Source organism: Osmia bicornis, chromosome 3, assembly GCF_907164935.1.
Source record: "Osmia bicornis bicornis chromosome 3, iOsmBic2.1, whole genome shotgun sequence".
Classification (NCBI taxonomy): Eukaryota; Metazoa; Arthropoda; class Insecta; order Hymenoptera; family Megachilidae; genus Osmia; species Osmia bicornis.
Genome location: NC_060218.1, coordinates 872,583 through 893,842, shown reverse-complemented (window position 1 = coordinate 893,842; position 21,260 = coordinate 872,583). Strand labels below are relative to the sequence as shown.

The window sequence follows — 21,260 nt, the reverse complement described above, 5'->3', positions numbered from 1 at the left end:
CGGACCACCATGGAATTTCAAGTGGAATTGGGGGATTATTTAATTCGCGTCTTTGGGGCTAGAGCTTTCTCCCCCTTTCGCTCTCTCGTTCACCGTTTTAAGCGTTTTCCATAATGCCTGCCCGCGTTTACCCCGATGAATTAGCATTTTAATTAGACACTACTCTAGTTCGACGTGTCCACAATTAATTCCATTATGCCTTTTTAATCAATTCTCCCCATTTCTTGTTCTGACGTGGATTGATGGACGACGTGTTAACCGTGGTGGTCGCGTGACTCTTATTTACATATTCACGGTAGAAAACAATTCATTTTAATTGACTTTATAATATAGAGAAGCTTCGAAATAATATCAAATGGATACGGAGCCTATTTTCAAGCGGTCTGTTATCAATGTGGATAGGCAATATCTAAGGAACGCCAGTGTTTCCGTTTCCGGAACGCCCACGATTTCCGACCGCAATTTCCAGAAACTATCTTTTATCGGGCCGAAGGCCGCGTACATGCCTATTATTATTGAACCTATCAGAGAAATTGTAAATATTTTGTTGAAAATATTCAATTATCCCTTTTCAATTCACACGAACTCTATAAGACGTCGAAGAAACGGTCAGCATAAAATTCAAGCCCCTGGCGTTCGCCTAACCTTTTCAAGAAATGGATTTAAATTTAAAAAAAGGAAAAGGTCGCGTTTCATGGAGGACACTCCTTTCCCGCGACTAAATTTCCTTCGATAGGGAGCTTTCGCGGTGGCAGAGGAGAGGACACCGAGAAGAAGAAGAAGAGAGTGGTGAAAAAGGAAGAAAGACCCTTCGCCGTCTGTTTACTCGGTCGTCTAGGCTGGCCGCAATAAAGGAATCGGCGAGAACGTAGAATTCGTTCCGACAGACGGAGCTAGTGGTTTCCTCAGGAGCGAGCGGAAAAAAAAACAGACGAAATCCACGGGATGGATGAAGGAGGACGATTCCGTGGAAAAAGAAGAAGCTGGAGGGAAAATGAGAGACGAGGAAGAGAGAAGACGCGCGGAAGTCTAGATGGGATGGGTGAATGGGCTTCTTGGAAAATGAGAAGAGACTTTATCCAGCATGGATGGATACCGAGTGAGAAAGTAACCCCTTGAAGCAGCCAAGGAAAGCCTCGCGGAACGAGATACTCGAAAGCTTTTTGGCCTTTAGCCGACATCCACGGCCGACTTTAATCGTATCCATTGCCCTGAGACATTGACGCTGATTTCCCTCTGCAATTGCACCCCTTTATTAGCCCCTCGCGTGTATGTGAAAAAAAAGGATGTCTTTTTTTATGGCTTCTCAGTCGTCTGGATAACAAAGCGTTGCGTTTAGAGGGTAATAAGTGGATAATGATACGGTGCTGAATAAGGGGGATGAATTACGATTATAATAGTAGATAAGCCTGTTACAGAGATTCCTGGATATTGGTAAGCCCTTTCTGCATTTCAAGATTTGCAAACGTGCTTGAATTGAATAATTTAGTGTTATGGAAATCGCTGACTGCTGACTTTAAATTTTTTAAAAATTGTTTGTTATTCTTGAACAATTTCATTTATTCAAATAATTTTTAAATTCCCAATTTTTCGCAAATGTTGAACAACAAACAATTCTCCTATAATTGAAACTCATTAAACGATAATACACTTACATGTCGCAGCAACATATTTATACAGAGCTTACCACAATGTAGACACCGTTAATACTAACGAGAACGACGAATTAAACTGATTATAATATAATTAATAATTTCACGGATTGGTAATAATTTCACGAATGAATGCCGGTTTAATTATAACGAACGCCAGCATAATACAAATGGCTCGAGGGGTAAATAGAGATTTCTAATCATTGATTAGAAGTTTTTAAAGTGGCCGTTTAGGTAAATGACCAATTCGAGTTTCGTCCATGGAACAGCGTGGGGCTCATCCTTGTGTATCTCGACTAGATAAAGCCATCGCTTAAACCGGCGACGGTATAAAAAAAGCTTGTATTATACTCCTCTGTAGTTTAGATTCTCCAAGGATTTCGTACGGATCAGTGTGGGTGTAGCATAATGGCCGCGAAGCATCCGATATCGTCTTGACAAGAACGGTGAAGCGCGCATGTGCCGACTTAATAACGTGTGCTACTATGCCCCACAGGAATTTCGAGAATAACGGTCCCAGAATTTACTGTACAGAGCAACTTTAACTTAATGTAAATTAGTACATGGCTGAATATAGATCGGCTCTGATAGTCGCTACGATGAAAATGTACAGTACCGAGCATGGTACGCTTCCCTAGGGAAAATGGCGTTATAGGGGAAGGTGGCGCAACCACTTGCGTATAAACGTTTACTAAAGAAAATTTCGTTTTAGTACGAGTACTTTCTGAAATTTTCTTTAAAAATTGAACAATTGGATTTCAGAACTTTAAAGTTGGAATTATGAAACCCTAAAATTTTGAAATATTTTAGTGGGACCATTTTTCCTATATTCTTATATGGATAATTTTGGGTATTTACAAAAATGTTACCATAGTTAATCAAACCTTACGTAGTCTGAACCACTGAATACCACAAAATGGTTTCAGAGTTGGTTATAATTAATCGTTGCCAAGTAAGATAAGAGGAAAAGAAGCGAGGCGTAGGCAGAAAGGTACGCGGCAAGAATCATCTTGCCATTCGGGGCGTGTATGCAAATGAACAGTGGATGCCAGGATGCTTTTCTACGCTGGAAAACGGCTGGTTGCGTGCACGCTCCTGGTCAGATAACTTGGCGCGATTCGGTGAATTTGCATTTTTAGCGAATTTACAATTTGATTAGGCCCATGCTGCTTCTAACTACTGACGATCTCTGCCGCCAACACGTGCTGTTATTTTCCCGGTCGGTTTCGTTCCTTGCTTCGGCTGACTTCGTAGAAGACAGATTTTAGATAGTACACTCCTGGGACATATTTAATCGTAACGCTATCCACTTTTCCTGTTCCACCACCAACTTATCATACGAAGACTTACCTTTTTATCCTTGACACTTGCATCACGGTTTCATGATAACAAGACTGTATACGTTTATGCATTAAGTAGTTGTGCACATTATGCAAAATGCAACACTTTATTTTTTCAATATTGAAATTTTGGAATTTTGCAAATTCTTTGTTAATTTTATATAGCAATGGTTAGTACAAATACTATACCTGTCAAGGGAAAAATATATGAAAGCGTTATTAGAAATTGCTCTCATAGTATAGTCTCCCTTCTTAGGGGCGATGTCTACCCTGAGCGTCTAGGAGGTCTAAGAGGATGTCTAATTTTAAATCAATTTCTACCCGATGAATATTACAACGCACAAGGGGAATAAATAAAGGATCAGCCGGACGACTGGAGGGTTCCAGTTTCCCTCTTATTTCGCGTTCCACCATATATCAAGACACATCGAAGTCCTTAATCACGGCAGGGTCAGTTTACTTGGACGAAAGTGGTGCGCTGAGGTTCATTGGTGACCTTTTATGTTTATTAACCTTCGAGTCTATTTGGAGGTACCTATACAGTCTTGTATCATTTGATATACCAAATTGAAACTAAAGGTTTCATCAATTTTCTTAATACAAAAATGGCTGATAGCTACTTATAGCGAACCATGACCGATTTTGAAACGTAAAACGTAAACGTTCTAAGGGAAATGTATTTATTGATAGTCCTGTCAGTTGTGGATAGGAAGAGCAGCAATGGATAGCATTGCGACCATAAACCGCACTTTTATTGACAATCGAGAGTGATATGACCACATTTCGTTCACTCTATCACCGATGCCACTAATCTTTTCGAGACCACATGCGAAATCACATCGGCCAATCGTTCTCGTTCAACGAATCAACCAGGACATTATATTGTAGTTCACATTTAACCTTCGGGTCATTTTAGTTCCATATACCTATACTATACATTCATTGACGTAAGTAGGATTTTATTGGAGGGTGAACCAGGTCACTCAGAAATTTTGAATTTTTAAATCTTAAAGCTTTCAAGTTTGGAAATTTTGTATTATAATTTGGAAACTGTGAAATTTTGAATTCTTCAGATTTTATAACAGTTTACGTTTACATTCAAGGTAAAAGTCCACAATATTTTTTATTCACGAATAAACTCACGAAACTTAATCCGTCGATAAGAAATTTTGTTAAATTTTTCAAAATTTATTTAAGACGGTAATGTTTGTCAATTTGAATTTCTCACGGGCTGTTGAAGCCATTAAACATCTGATTCCACGACTTTTCCACCTGTAAGGTCGGTTAATAGCACCATTCCAAGGGTTTCGTGATTTCGCACAAAGGCGTACCGTGATTGATAACAGCTAGAGAGAGATAAGAATATGGAAGAGTCTGTCCCTGGATAACAAACATGCGAACGATGCTTTAATTAAATGTTATCACGAAATCGTTACGTGTAATCAACTGTATCTCATACGTTACCTTCTAATCTATCTACACGATGATAAGAACTAAATCAGACTAAACTGGCTAAATTTTAGTTGCTGAAAATTACTATATAAATTTTTCACATGTAAGAATTGATCAATAGGGGGTTAAAAGGAACTCAGCCAGCTCAACAGAAACGCACCCCCTTGAAACACAAGCAAGAATCGGAACCATGATATTTTCCGATGAATCGGAGACGGTTAAAGTGATCCGGATTCAGTGCTGCTTTAGCACTGTATGGATATAAAAGGGGGTAAAAGATGGTCGATGGAGGGAGATGATTCTCGACGGCAGGTTCGCGTGCAGGGGCGACATGGCATGTCAGGTTATTCCTTTCAGATCGTTCGATGCCAGTACGCCCGGTCGCTTTGACAGCGTGGTTGGCGTGATACCGAAAGCTTTAGAGACCGCACCGGATATGAAACTAAGTTTGTTCGATCGGTGGTTTCGAAATGCCACGGTGAAACGAACTTTGATGCTTGAACGAGCCACAAAACAGGTTACCACCTCCGCCCACTGGAAATAAGATGCGTAGAAAAAAAAAATGTATTATGTTTGAAAAATTGATTTAACTTGAATTCTATTGTAAATTAATCGATTGAAAAATAATCAATTAACCACGGAATTCGTCATTTTGAAGACGCGAAACTCCGTGACCAAACTCGTTTACAGGTGGCGAATCGAAATTACATTAATTAATCAAGCCCTCGAATTTTCGGCCCGTTACGAGGGATAAAAGCCGTCCCCTGTGGTTGGCACCGTTTCGCTCACGCGAGACACAACGACGTCCCCCGTGTTATGAATGTGAAAACAATCGACTATCAACGGGCTTGAAATTTCATTTAAGTACGTTCGGTGAAATTACGGTTTGAAATCACTCGGCACAACGAAAACCGAGAAAAATCGATCGCGACCCAGAGCTCCGAGCGAACGTTACACGTAAACGACGCTTTCGAATGTCAGCTACAGGTATAACGAAACGGGAACAAAATAATTACGCAATTTTTAAACTTTGTTTGAAAATTTATTAAATACGTGGTTCGTTAATAAACTTTCGCTTTGTCTGATATCTTTATGCTTTCCGAAAATTTATGCTTGACAAGAAGAAATGTTATTAAAAATGTAAAACTTTGCGCGTTCGTGCGCCCTTCGTTGGGGCAAATGCTCCTCGCGTTCTCACAAAACACACAAACGGTTGATCACGACCGCGTTCATTTCCATTTCCCATGTATCAGCGCTTAATTGCCAAGTGATTTTTTCGCCCTGCAAAGAAGCTGATTATCCCGTTGGGTAGGTAGGTCGCCGATTCAGCTGTAATACGTGACCTGACGAAGGGGTTCGAGTCGGTGGGTGCTGTTCACCCAGGCCGGCTTTCGCCCTGGAGATTGCGCTATTACGCTTCCCGGACAATCAGTGCGAGACAAATGAGAGGAATACTGATGCGAGCCACGGGGATCGGCCTGAAGGGCGTCAGACTTCGTGTCCTGAGGGGATGGACGAAAAGGGATGGATAAAAAAAAAAAAAGTTGCCGCGGCCAGAGAAATTTGCATTCAGAGACAAGAAGGAGAGAGAAAGAAATAAATTAGGTGCGCGGCGAAGTGACTTTCAATTGGGGGTGTCCGGGAGTTTTTTCCTCCCTGCCCGTCACTTGTTCCTCCGGCAAAAGGGAAAAAACCTATACCTAACCTGAAAAGAGGACTTCTGCTAATTGCATCCTGTCTAACGTCGCTCGTTAGCCGGCATCCGTGCCGGGAAAGAGAAGGAAGACACAAGGGGACACGGGAAACTTCGTGGCTCCGTTCGACGAAAGCAGTCCGAGATGAAAACCGAAAGGAAAAGAAAGTTGGAAGTGGTACTTATCGATGCCGGTGATATTCATCCAAGAAGTGCTGTCCAATTATATCAACTCGGAATATCTATGGTATTGGTTGCACTGAATGGACAGTGATCAGGGTATCGTCGATAAAATTCGAAATTTTGAAAATTTCAAGGCGAGACAAAATGAACCCAACCACGAAGGCAACACTATTACAGAACAATGCGAAAGCCTCGGGCCCCTGAGCCGTAGAAGTAATTCACGATCAAGACAGCGGAACGAATTCTTCAAACGTAAACCATCCCACGCTGCTTGCCCCATCCCATCGATAACAAAACCATACAAATTTTTCCCTAGACCCTGTCTGGATGCGCGAATATTCCCATGATGAAAATTGCTCGCAGGCTTCGAGCCGTGATGACGTTTACGAATCAGAGCACGGCCGAACGAAACGAAACGAAACGAAACTGATCGCGCGCCGTGCCGCATAGCTACGGTACCACGTGTGCTTTGGGGTAGAGACGTGGGACTGGTCCGAGCTTATTCGGCACGTCGACTCTGGTCGACACGCGTGATCGTGCACGCGTACGGGACGAAACGGGAGGAAACGGCACGCGTGCGTGTCTCTTGGTCCACCAGCAGCTCACGATTTAACAGAGCAAGGGGGTCACGGACGACTAGTTCGCGTTAAGGGTCACACTCGGTTGCATCCTACTCGCACGCCGGTCAATGCACGTTGACCGGGCCGGAGCGGAGCGGTAATTTCTGATCCCGGGCTACAACGACGACGACGGATTGGCGTGTGCGGGGGAGGAGAAATGGCGAACGAAGAAGGGAGAATGGCGCGTGGGAGCAGAAACAGATTCCTGCTGCACAACCGGTTCGCATAACGTTCCTTCTTCTGAGACTTCGGTGCCTTCGGCTAGCCAGAGTCTCACTCGGGACCCAGGAGGTTAAGTAACCTTCCAGAAATATTCATCGACCCACGTCTGTTCGCCTGTCTTCCCATCTAACCGTCATCGATTTTTAATAGTCTTAATGACGAGTAGGCGGATAAGAGGATAGACGGATAGGTAATGCCAGCACGGGCTCAGTTCGGCTAGATGGAATCTAGCTATCTCTGCTGCGAGACCGAGCTTCTTGGCGGCCACGTTGATTGTATCGTTACCAATCCGGACAACGGATATCGATTCCGGCATTAACGACCTTTGTGCAACTGAATTTCTACGGATCTTTGTTGCGTTTATGCAGAGGTAGCGGGCTTCTTTATTTGTCATTCAAGGATTCAATGTGTCCCGTAAATCTACCTAAAGATATTCAAGAATAAGTTCAAGCGATAATTTACCCTATCGAAACGCAACTAGTTTTTATTAAGAAAAAAAATTAGCACGCATCCAAACGATCCACCTAAACGTACAGACAGCGTAGCTAATAGAAAATCTATATGGTCCGTGTCATTAAAATCACTGAAAGCACCTATAAGAACTACACCCGCTCGAGGATTACATTTAATTTAACAGAGATTCTACTCGAAATCGAATCTATCCGCAGACCTAAATTGATTTTCGAACGGTGTTCGTGCGCGACGTAAGCGCGCATGTACCAATATGTAACCCTTTCTGACCCGGTTTCTTCGCCACGAGCCAACACACCGGATCCAATTAGCATTCGCGAGATATTGTCAGTTTCCCAGTTATATTTAAACAGCCTCGAAGCGCAAGTTTCGTTGCACAGCTGCCTTTACACAGCCTTTGACAAATGCATTTCGATTTCCAGCTACAGAATGAGAGTTGGTTACGTTTGATGCATCGACGATTAGTAAAGCGCTTTGTACGATTTCCGAAACACGCAACGAACATTATTCCGTTCGATGTCCTTTGGATTGAACGGTACCGAGTGGCGCGTGCATCGATGCCGCGTAAGCAGTATTGATCGAGCAGGTGCATTACGCTGCTGGCCCCGCAGAAGATGGCGGAGAATACGGGCTTGCGGAGATCTTGGCAGCGTGGACAGACAACGCTAAAATCTACTATCTGGCTATAAATGAAACGCTCGATCCTTATTTATTCTGCCTTCATTGGATTTCCAGCTAGATCGATCGACGCATTCATACTCATCGGAGGTAATTAGGAATTTTTCTGGGGTAGGCCAAGTATCTCAGAAATTTTTAAATTATTAAATTTTGGGGTCTTAGAATCTTAGAATTTTAGAGATATGAAATTTTTAAATTCTAAATTTTGTTTTTTAGAATCTAGGGAATTTTTGAATCCGGGGAATTCAGAAATTCCTTAGACACCTCAAGAAACATTATTTTCCTCTCTTACCATTTCTTTGAATCCGTTCGCCTCTTTGGTAAGGGTACGTCTACTCAAATGTAGTAGTATACCATATGTAGCTCAATACCTTCTTTTTCAAACGTAAATGCAGCTAATGTGTCGACTCTATTTCATATTTCTTGCCATTTGTATGCCCCTTTAATCTCGTAATGCGTTCCGCCTAATTGCTCGTAATTAGCTGCCAATAACGGTAGGCTCGCGTGGCATCGAAATCAGAAGCAAGGCTGCTTATTAAATTGCACATGGAATCCATTATCTCGATGAACGTCGATCGAGCAGGCTGGCTGGTCGGCCAAGCATTCTACTCTTCCGTAGCTTATATCATCCCCGAAACGGGGTATATACTTCACTTTCGGAACTATGCCTATTAATACCTTTGGCCACGGGATCCAGCTGACCGCACGAGGTCAGAGGGAACGAACGAGAAGCTGAGGGATTGGCGATCAACCGTAAAGCGCCGATAGTTGAAGCAGACTTGCTTGATCGTTCGATGACTGTGCGGAGGGATACAGAAACTGTTAGCGAAGAAGGAAATGCTCCTGTTCGTTATCTACAGTGTACCGGGTGCTAAATCAAGTGCTCACTGAAGGACTCGAGGATAACAGCGTGTACAGTGCATGCAGCGATCAGCTATGGAAAATATTTAATTTGAAAATTTATTTGTCAGAAGTTCAGAAATTTGGAAATTTAGAAATATCAAATTTTCGAATTAAAAAATTAATCACCCGTAAATGCCCGAGAGTGTGGATCAATGAAGAATGACTAAACACTTGAAATTCATATTGCATTTAAAAATTTTATTGCAACTTAAAGTATTGCACATCAAATCGAATATAATAAATGCTGAGGAATTCCTGGTAAAGCCAGAAATTACAATTTTGGTCTGCGTCCATTGATCAAGCGAGCGTCGTCATAAATTGTTGATTCAGTACTAGCACACCATACTTAGATCTTAACTACAACACCAGCTTTGACCACAACATGGAGCGATGAGGTGACCAGTTGTACTCCCTCTCCAAGTACGGCGGCCTTCAAGATGAGCAATGGACTGTTCGCGGCGAAGGTGTGGTACGTGTTTAAGATGGTGTAAGCCAAATCGGACAGAGCCTTGGTAGGGTTGGGGGCGTGGATAGCCTTGATGGTGGCACGTTGGATAGCGGTTGGTATGTCATCTGTACCATTCAGGCGAGCCAGCAGACGAGCCCTGGCCAGTCCGATCCTTTCCCTCAGGCCAAGAATGGGGGGCAACAGAAACAGGCTACGCAGCTTGGGCACTTTGGCGACGAAAGTGACGTTGGTGAAGTCAATTTGCGACAGCCATGATTTTAAGTTAGGGATACCGCCGAAGTCTAAAATGGCGGTGTGATTATTTGCAGCAACGAGTTTTTCCACTTGTTTCTGGATGTCGTTGCTCAAATTCGATGACGACGCGGCACTACTAGAAGCTGAGGCTGAAGCTTCCTTTGCAGCTTTGGCTGCTTCGGCTGCGGCTTTGGCTGAAGCGGCTGCGGCTTCGGCTGAAGCGGCTGCGGATTCGGCACTGGTAGAGTTACCGCTAGAGTTACTGGTAGAGTTACTGCTAGAGCTACTGGAAGAAGTACTATTAGAAGAGCTACTAGAAGAATGATCACTCTCAGATGATCCACCAGATGATGCGTTAGAAGAGTTAGATGCTGGAGCTCCACTTTCAGATGGTTCAGGAGATGCCTTAGAAGAGTTAGACGCTGGAGCTCCACTCTCAGATGGTTCAGGAGATGCCTTAGAAGAGTTAGACGCTGGAGCTCCACTCTCAGATGGTTCAGGAGATGCCTTAGAAGAGTTAGACGCTGGAGCTCCACTCTCAGATGGTTCAGGAGATGCCTTAGAAGAGTTAGACGCTGGAGCTCCACTCTCAGATGGTTCAGGAGATGCCTTAGAAGAGTTAGACGCTGGAGCTCCACTCTCAGATGGTTCAGGAGATGATGCCTTAGAAGAGTTGGACGCTGGAGCTCCACTCTCAGATGGTTCACCAGATGATGCCTTAGAAGAGTTAGACGCTGGAGCTCCACTCTCGACGTCCCTCCTGAATTTCTGAAAATAAATTTTTTGTATTATTTACACGATAAAAGGGGCACTGAAAAGGGAGTGTACAGTGCTGATCAACTGTATTGTTTTGGGATAATTCTGGTTACATTACTTATCTTGTATAGGATACTAGTACAGAATTTTGTGTTCAGGCGTGATGATAAAATATTTAAAAATCATGCAATCACTCAAATTAATGCAGCGTACTTTGTAGTAAATTAATAGGGTTCAAGAACTGTCCACTCCTTCCAAGGAGTATTATAATTGGAGCAAAATTCACAATGTAATAATTTTCTAGACACTTAATGTCACTAGCAGAGCTAGGGAAACTGTCAAATTTCCTACGGGACTTGGAAAATCCCCTAGGGAAGCTATAGAATTCCTTGAGCGGCCTATAAAATTCTCCCCAGGTCTATAAAAGTCCCTAAGGGACTTGTGAAATTCCCTAAACCTAAGGGTTTAGTACCCTTGGGGCTATAAAATTCCCTGGGGAACTTATAAAATTCTAATTACATTTTATTAAAATACTATATACATATATTTCACAGATATTTTCTTCAACTACGAAATATGCAATTTTTACGAAGTTTGTAAGACAAGGTATAGTGATATATTAAAAAAGTAGTAACTTACAGGAGAAGCGACAAGAGCGTAGGTCGCTCCAACAATGGCGAGGAAGACGATGAGTTTCGCAGACATGATCACTTTTCAGCTACGTACTTTGGTACTGACATCTTCATCCTCAAACAGTCGGGTATTTATACGAAACCGATGAATGACACCCGGAAACGAATAAAAGGCGAAGATAATGTAGTGCAGCTGTGTTTGTAATTATTGCATAATTAAGTGACATTTCGTAACTAATGGTTACTTATTCTAATTTACATTTAGCATTGTAACAAATTGTGAAAACATACACAACTTCTTATTCGTTTTTCTTCAAAGACAATACAATTCTGCGTTAACAATGTTTCTAATGAAATTATAATACATTCTGACGCAATATTAAATTATTATGAATTTCGCACGCGTTATCGCTTGAAAGGATATTTAACATTCACAGACGACATTATTGACATAGCAAATGTTTTGTAAGTTTGGGTCACTATTCACAGATTACAGATATAATAAATACATGATGAGCGTAGCATAAGGATAAATAATTTATATTGTATCCATATTTTGAAAGCTCCAATGTGGGTATTGCAATTGATTCCTCTTCAGTCACCGAAATGCACTCAAATCTTAGGCAGCCAATCAGTGGACACGTTACCGATAATCTTCAACGATACCTCTGAATCCAGTGAACAAAGCATGTTGTGCGTTGCTTTCGTCAGAGCGAATCGACAGATCAGAGGTATCGCGTCGAGAACCGTCCTCCGGCATCGATGTATGTCGGAACGCGACGGTGAACGCGGTCCCTCATCACTCTGACTGATTAATTCATTGCTCGGCAGAGGGGTGCGAGGGGATGACACGAGAGATGGACGACTCATACACGCGAACGCACGTGCGTAAAGGGTAGAGAATGTTTGGTGCATGGTAACGGACCGGTCGGACGTTTTGATTCAATGCCGCCTGAACGCATTGACTAAATGACTTGAAATTAAAACGGATAGTGCAGCAGGTGCGGCAGTCGAGGCTCAATCGGGAAATGCGAGCCTGTCTGCGAATATTGCTCGACTTTCAACCAGTGTACTTGGTTAATTGACCGAATTTCTTGAAATAGAACCGACCCCATTTTAAGTTCTATCTATCTTTTTAGAATGACCGACAGGATAATGGCGATTGAGCGTGACGTGTGCTATGTGCAACGACGTTGCATGGAATCATTTTAAGAGATTGAATTTCGTGGCTTGTAGAGTTAACAATAATTGATTGGGATTTTTAGAGAATTTCCTTTTTCAATGTGCAGAATACTTTGTACACCTACAGTATCGAGCGCTGTTGCTTTCCCTGGGAAAAATGGCACTCTAGGGGAAAATTCGTGTGTAAACATTTTCTAAGGAAAATTTCATTTCAAAATATTTGGAAACCTGCAATTTGGCATTTTTAAATCTAAATTTTGAAATTTGAATTTTTAAGCTTTGAGAATTTAAAATTTAAAATATATAATTTTTTTGATTTTGGTATTCAGTAACATTTCTATATGTATCGCCATTTTCCTTAAGAAAGCATATTATGCTCCGTACTATACTACCTCGTTGGTGTAGAGCGTGGCACACAAGTGATGGGTGGAATCTCGTGCAAGAGACATCAATAGAAAAAGAAAAGAAAACGAGAAGCATCGTCGAGAGACAAATCGAACGTGGACATTCCTATTGTACGTGGAATGATCGATCCGTAACCATCCCGTTGCCTTTCAAGGCGCACTCTCAACTCCTTTTCTTTTCCAGTATTCCGCTCGATATCTAGCGCCTGTCTTCCGTTAGGAAAGATCCTATCTGCCAGAATCGTGGTGACCTATTTCTACTCTCGAGTCATGCGATATCATCCAACTGATTTGTACAGTCGAAAAGTAGCTCTGTTACCAGTGAATCTAAACTCCTGATCGTACCTTAACACGACGCGCTTTTGCTTCTGATAGTCTATCGATTACATAGAAAATTCCCTTCTAAAAATCGCTTGTGACATAAAGAATTACTGAAACCGAAAAGCCGCGATGTAAATTCCCATCGTTTGCCCTGCTAGTTGAAAATTTCGCGGCTCGGTTGAGCGGCCTTTTAAAACATGCACGTTCGATTTGCACAGTGAACCTTTGAACCGACTATCCCCAAAGGCGATCGTCGATGCATGGAACACCCGGAAGCGGGTTACAGCTTGCCATCGACGCGTCGACAGGCGACAAATCTCGGCCACGAGGTTATTAAACCGACCAGCTATCCCTCTATACTCTACACACGACGCCGAGTTGCCACGATTCGATTATGTATTCGATCGAAAGACTTTTTACTTCCAAAAATGACCCCATTAAACCGGGAATCACGTCTCCTTTGTTTATTTTCTAGCTCCTCTCACGATCAGTTCTATCGTTTGCATGAATATGCATGAGACCGAAGTTAAAGGTACCTATCAATATGAATCAATAGTTTCAAGGGGTAGCCCTGTTATTAACAAGTTTACCTATCCTGGGATTACTATCCATGCTCGTACACGTACAAGCTACGCTCTTTAACTCGATTCCCAACGAACTGGTGTAAACGCTGTCGCATTGATCAGAGCCCGGTCACCGCAGTCATGAATGTCTCGTTTGATTTAACGGAAAGTTTCACTTCGATTCCGAATTAACAGGCATTATACGCCCCCCCGCTCGTTTCCTCCCCCTGTAACACGAACGGTTTATTTTACAGTTGATCAACGACCAACTCTCTCTCTATTCACGATGTTTGCGCCGATGCATCCGCTAACGTTCGTTAAAATATTTGCTTTTGATGCAAACGCGTTGCCGATCATGGAGTACAGACATTGGACAAAATGTTCCACCAGAAATTCATTATTATTGCAACGGTACACGCGTATCCTGATTTGAAAAAAAGTTAGAAAAATGAATTTCTTTAAATTTCTTTCGTTCAGAGAAATAATATTTCTGATGAAAAATAAAATCTCTATTTGGAGTAACCTTAATACCTCGTGCTTCTAATTATAGCCTCAAAGCGATTGTTCAAAAATCGCAGCGGAAGTAATATTCGCTTCTCCAGAAGCTACGAATTCTCTGAGTGCAAAGGGATTTTTCTAGGAAACACAGTTGGGACAAATTACAGGGAGGATAAAAGGCAGTAACGGAACAAACGAAACGACAATAAGCTGTCTCGGCAGGAAACATTACTTTGCTAAATATTCTCGGAGCACTAGAGAAGAGTCATCAACTGTTCGATCTGAAAAGAAGAGAAATTAGACCCTATCCAATCGAGGAAATGAACTGCTCGCCGACGCGACGGTCCCGTAGAAATATGCAAAAAAGAAACGATCCCGACCCCTCCCCGTCCCTCTTTTTCCTAAAGCAGTTTCTGTAACGTTCGACGAAAAGAGGTTTAATTTCCGGTGAGAAAAACCAATGAGACTTGCTGGTTTCTGTGCGACAGTCTCAAACAAAGTACATATGTACAGTATAAAGGGAAACTGAATGAAAAATATGTATACACTGTTTTCCAAGGAAAATATTGATACAGTGTAGAAAAACTCAACTTGTATAAAAGAAATTTTAAAATTCGATAAACTTAAAATTTAATTTCACCTAAATTCTTGTATACAATTGTGATGGCACTATTACGAGTGAAAATGACCTGATATCCGAATACTGTGTCGGTCATAAAGCATCCCCTATTCGAAGGTTAAGAGAATCCCTGGTAAGAATTTTGATGTATGAAAGGTTAAAAAGGTTCCAATTTACAGTAAATATCTGGGTGGGTATCGCAATTTCCTTGAAACGATACTCTCGCACGTCGACGATTGCGAGCTGCAAGACCATTCACAGGAACTCACGAGTCACGAACATCTCTTCCGGCGGCAAAATGTACAGGACTTAGACGGGAATGGGTGAATTTCGAGCTCGTTTCTCCGGGCTTAAATCGTCCAAGACCACTTACGGCACGTTCGCGAACCGCACGTCGAAACGTATCGACGGGAATGTAAGAACGCTCTGCAAGATATTCTGTTCCTATAATCCGCCATTACATGCATATAGCTTTCAAAATTAGAAAACAAAAACAAATCACATATTTTGTATAAAAATAGAAAAATTTATTCAGTTGTGATAAGCAAGCAAATATTCATATTTTTACGGAATGCAATTAAAAAAAAAACATAAACAGAAATTTCTTAATTTTTCAAGTATTGCAATAAATTGTCCACTCGTCTCCTTGACCATCGACTTTTGTTTCTTTTGCTCCTTTTCCACTTCTATGTCAGCTTTTGGTCCCACGGGATTTCTGTAATCCTCTTTCATCATTTCGCTACGATGATATGAAAAGAGTACTTATGTGGGTTCAATTATGGGTCCCCACACCAATAAAAACTTCCCCACTTCCTGGCTTTCTCTCTTTTCCTTCTTGCTTTTCATTGATTTTTTACCTCTGTCCATCTCTATCTCTATTCAGCTATCTAACTTTAATCTTAATACTATCTTCTTGTATGATATCCAGCAGTGAGTAATATCATGAGAAAAGGAAGTATGTATTAATATCAGAAACAGAAAAATCATTATTGTATTTGTCGAATTTTGAAATGTTCAAAACGTTGTGTGAATTATAAATTGCAGTTTCTCAATTAAGAAATTTAGTTTGAACGAACTAAGAATTTAAATGAATTAAAAATTGGCACTTTGAATAAATTAAGAATTGAAATTTTAAAATTTAAATAGTCTTCAATTTTAAAATATTGATAAATTAAAAATAAAAATACGAATAGTCTGAACATCGTAACTTATATCAAGCTTCCAATTTAATTTCCATCGTGAAAGGATGTTTGAATAGTGGTGAAGCAAATCTCAGGCGGAAAGCTATACTTCCGGTCAGTATTTCCGGTCACTGGCCCACTCTCGAGAGTGATCTAGTTTCCGTCGTATAATTACCTGGTATCGCAGCCAGAGATAATTAACCGATAACGGTTGTCAAACAGACGAAATGAAGGGGCGTCATCAAAAATTTATATAGTTAATCGTAAATAGAAGTGATAATCATTTTGACCTCTCAATTTCATTGACAATTTTCTGGAAATTAATGAAATACCTTGTCATAAGTCTCAATAGTCTCATTAATATGTCAGCATACCTATATATTTTCTATTTTCCATTATTTCCAAAAAAAAACATTTATAATAAAAAAAATTCTAGGACTACTCGATTGGTCCACTACCAAAAATACCAAACAATAAAACGAAGCAAAAGACAGCTAAAGTCAAGAGTGGTAGTTACGCGAATTATGCTCGAAACGTTTCTCCCCTATTAATAGCCAGTAACGCGTCTGCTACCATTCGAGTCGTCGTATGTCATCATTTTATTTTTCCAGTTAGTCGCGTGTACGGTCCCTTTCATCTTCAGCCTGGCGAGGAACGATGTATCCCTTGTAGTCTCATCGTACGGTTTCTTTTCGACCTCGAGGACGTCGTAAATCGCGTCTGGAACACGGCCACGGAGCAAAGGCGCACCTTTCGCTGCTATTCGCAGATAGAAGAAACCGCAATGTTCCTTCGTCTTCCCTTGCGGCTCTTGTACTCCTGCCCGAATAATTGTTGGTAATTCCTTCGACTGGGCCATATATCCTCGTCTTTCGTATTTTATTTCTATCATTCCGACAACTTGTTATACAAGGTAGAGGCTAGATCCTGCAATTAGTATTGTATATGTAGCTCGAAAATTATGATCTAGGAATTTTCGTGCCTATGAATTCCAAACATTGTACAAATTCTGGTAACATATTAGTTCTTCTAATTGCAAAAGTATCCCCGCTCCAGCTGTGAATCCATTAATCAGTGTATATCTGGCGGGTACGTGTCAATGGCACCGCGACTCGAATCCGTTTATTACGCACCCAGTCTGCGCAGGGTCATCAATCGTCGATTAATCAACCGGAAATGGTCGATTTAATGCGTTAACGTTACGGCTGCATTGATGCGTGTTTCGCGCCTATCACAGTAACGCTGGTGTTAATTAATGTAATATTGGCGTTCGTGTTACACTAATCCCTGGGGGAATTGGTAGCGTTCGTCTACTGCTTTTTTCCAGTTAAACTCATTTCTATGCTATGCTTTCTATTTTTTCTTGGATCACCATCTTGAAGGTACAGGTGAAATAATGAATAATTTTTAAGGAATTTTTCAATGAGAAAAATAATATATTTACAAAATTTTATAACTGGTGTGCTTGTCGAACCTTTTCTATTTTTGTAGGTTTAAGGTTAAAAAAAAAATATACATATATATATTACATGTTCATTATCTAGACGTCCATCAATGGAACGATCGAAAGCCACGATTTTTCGTTCCAATGCTTCTTAACCGAACGATGACGATGTCCATGTCACTTCCTGGACAGTCGTTTCGCGGACAGATTCGTCCCGGGACACGAGTAGTAATCTCTTCGGGCGGCATGCGCGAGTGCTATCAACGCCAACGAATGGCATCTCTGATAAGCAGCAAACGGTCGTCGCTGCATTCATTTGCACGTTAATTAAAAATAAATTTCACTCGTTTCGCCAGTTTGATCCACACCCGATAATCACAACCGCCAAGCATGCTAGAATCAACTCCTTTTCTAGTACATAATTATTTATAAAGTTATTACAAACTTAATATTATCTTCAATGTAATATTTATTTTCTTGGTGAATTATTTATATGAAAATTGACAGAAATTAATGTTTACCAGAGGGTTAATATGGTACTCAAAATTTTCCCAAGGGCATAGGTTACCCGGATACAAGTTAAATCTGGGTTAGGTCCATATACAAAATATGTATAACGTGCCATCTTTATACATATTTAACACCGAATACATTATTATTGAAATCTCATAATGATTCTCTATAAATTCTCGTTCTGGATGCGCATAAAACAGCATATTGTAAAATTATCATGGCTACGAGATAATACGACGCGTTTAATTAAACGACGCAATTTCCGCGCTACAAAAGTTTTACGAATGATATCAGTAGATACGGTTGTTTGTTCCGATACATCAATCGGCAGGTCATCGAACGTTCTTCGGTTTCTGCAAAATTATCATTCGTTACAAAGGATGCATTATCATGAATTTCCATTTGTGCAGCTGATGCAAAGCTGCTTAAACATCTGCGGCTTTTCATTGTTTCGATAGTTCTACGTATTACGTATTATGAACTAAAAGTTTCCATGGGATTAAAATATTTGCCTCTGTAAATAGGTGCGATCGCATAAACGATTTAGAAATGAGAGATGTTTGATTTGGATCGGAACAGGTGAAAATAGTGAAAGGCGAAGGTGTGCAGGTTAGAAGCGACAAAAGTTTCACCGGTGGGTCGTGTTCGAACGAGGAAAGTTCGCCAGTACGTTCGTCGAACGTAAGAGGCATGAGTGACGCGTAATTACTCGCATCCGAATAGCAGACAACTGAGATTGAAGGGTACCAGGGCTCGGAGTGACAGACCGTGTCAAAGTTAAGCGCACGCTAGAAAAAGATCGTGACGCTAATTGCTCGAAAATATATAGGTGATTCTGACACGAGATGCCCCTGTGGAAAATTCTCCAGCGCATACCTATCTAATTCTGTATAATATTTTTTTATTGAAATTTGCCCATCGTTCTTCAAACATACCAAGCATCCTCTGTTAACACTCGAAAAGAAAAAGAAAACGTACCGGTTCGACATCGGTAAGGGGATCGAACGCTATTTTAATATCCCCCTCGGTAATCTATGACGAAGCTATTAATTAGAGCAGAGCAGGTGATGAGACCGAGGGATCGACGAGCAGCAAATTTATCTGCAAGCTCGAGGGTAACCGAGGTGGTCTGGAGGGGTTGGAAGCCAAGCTCTAGCATCCCTTTGCATCGTTTTCGCCACCCTTCTTGCCATTCTCCACTCATCCCTCTTCCGGTACTCGCGAACTACCATCGTCAACCTTTCCTCCTCCTCTACGGCCAATCTCCTTTCTTGAACGCTTCGCGTTTCACAAGCGTATATTGAAATATAATTAGGGCTGCTTTAATAAGCGCTGGTTTGTGGCTTTCCTAAGCTCTGCCCTGTTAATCGCTACTCTTCCCCCTCCCCTTTTCATCTAGAGAGCTGGGAATTTTCAGATAATTCAGATAATTATTCGTCTTTGGATAATCAGCTGCGTAAGCTGTTTACATTTAAAGGGTTGGAAATTTCAAAATCACTGTTATTTAATAATTCAGTTATCCCGTGTCTGACTACCCACCGTCGCGTTGTTTCTACCGTGGCGGTCAGAGTGTTAATTGTCAGAACGGAAATCGCTGCTGTGCAGCTGCAGCCGTCTGGTACGGTCTGCTTAGCTGGACAAACCGGAAGGTTACGACCTACGGCAACGGGTTGCCGCGAGGAGGAAGAGGAACGCGTGAGCTCCGCGAAGCGTAGATGAAAGGGTAAAGTTCGCCGGAGACGCTTCCACGCCCTTTCACGCGCTATTCCGCCCTCCGAAAAATTCATAGTTTCGTGAACCCGACAGCTGACGCAATCTATAAACATCAGACACGCTTCGAGCCGCTCGCTTAATATATTGAAAAAGTTTAATTGCCGTCAGAATGCACTTGAACGAACAGACCCGTTTCGATCTTGCACCTCCTGCAGGGAACGCTGTTTTTTCTCATTAGTTATTAATGGTTACAATTTTTAACTAAATTGCGGTTGGAATAATTCCCCAAATGCAAGGCTGAGCTCGAGACACTGACTGACAACGAATAATGGGGTATATGTAGTCTTTGAAATCGAAACAGTCTGCTATTACCATCAACGTGCGTTAGACTGTTGCAGTGCCAAGTATTTCACATTTTTATACTAGGATAGAGCAGATGGCATCTAGTCTTGTTGGATTTATAGTCACTGATTTATTTTCGTTTTCAATGTACCGTCTGTTCGAAATTGGATCACGGGTATTGGCGAAGTGAATTTGTTGGACGATTGGGAAATCTTCAAGTTCAAAATTTAATATCCCTATGAAATTTTTATGAGTATACGTACGTATACACTTGTAAAAATTTGATATGAGAAATGAATGTCTATTATTAAAATACTATGGATTATTTCCAATTTTGTTCTATATTTGTTAAGAAATAATTTTATAAATAATCTGAAGAATTGTATGATTTGTTAAATACAGGAAAGGGTAATCTGGGTATATAATAGCAGAACGGTTTGATTAGAAAATGAAGCCAAGAAATTGGCGAAAAACCATTCTTGCAAGTAGAATAGATCCGTCATAACTCAAACAGTGTTCTCAATTTCGCAAGAACTACTATTTCGATTTGTGAACTCATCAAATAGAGAGGACCAGTTATTCTGCATTAAGCATCGTCCAATATTCACATAAGACTTTCTTAATTTATAAGAAAAAAGAATCGGATTTTATAACAATGTACAGACTTTAATTTTCAATTCTGAATTGATTTCTGTTTAAATATATTCAAAGAACTTTTTCATCGTTTTCAAGTGCTAAGTAAATTTGTTTTCATTTATTAAGTAAAATGTTATAAAAAAAATGGTATAGCGACAGGTCGATGTTTCAAGTTATTTGATCTGCTCTGATCCGTTGGTGAACGAAGTCGACTACCCCTATTATCCCGTGGAAAAGCTTCACTCTCTCTCTCGTCATCCGTTTCACGCCTACCCCTTTCACCTTTACTGGCCTCGAAATATCGATTGCCTTGGGCAACGATTACTCTGTGTGTGCACTGCACTCTGACACAAGCTCGCCGACAGTAATGGCCGTGATTACGAACGGATGATTCCATTAAGGGTTACGAGACTCACAATCAACCCGTTTACCCTCCTAGCCGTCGATTAAAAAAGAAAATCAAACTTCTCCAATTTTTCTTCGTTTTAATAAAAATAATATTTATTCAAATATACGTCTGGAAAGTTTCTTGATACAAA

The 21,260-nt window shown here is 41.0% G+C and overlaps 2 protein-coding genes across 7 annotated transcripts in view; one reads left to right on the top strand and one right to left on the bottom strand.

Annotated features, from left to right (window-relative positions):
• Positions 1-21,260, top strand: part of LOC114879610 (teneurin-m) — a 237,706-nt gene that overhangs the window by 143,141 nt on the left and 73,305 nt on the right. The window lies entirely within an intron of this gene.
• LOC123987697 (uncharacterized protein DDB_G0271670-like) lies at positions 9,392-11,415 on the bottom strand. Of its 2 annotated transcripts, XM_046285258.1 has the most exons (3): positions 11,313-11,412; positions 10,668-10,685; positions 9,392-10,559 (listed from the first exon to the last, which is right to left on the bottom strand). In XM_046285258.1, exons 1-3 carry the CDS (start codon positions 11,376-11,378, stop codon positions 9,561-9,563), a joined length of 1,083 nt encoding a protein of 360 aa, XP_046141214.1. In that variant the 5' UTR covers positions 11,379-11,412; the 3' UTR covers positions 9,392-9,560. The 2 variants fall into 2 exon arrangements, with proteins under 2 accessions (XP_046141214.1, XP_046141213.1); XM_046285257.1 differs by having other exon boundaries at positions 9,392-10,685; positions 11,313-11,415.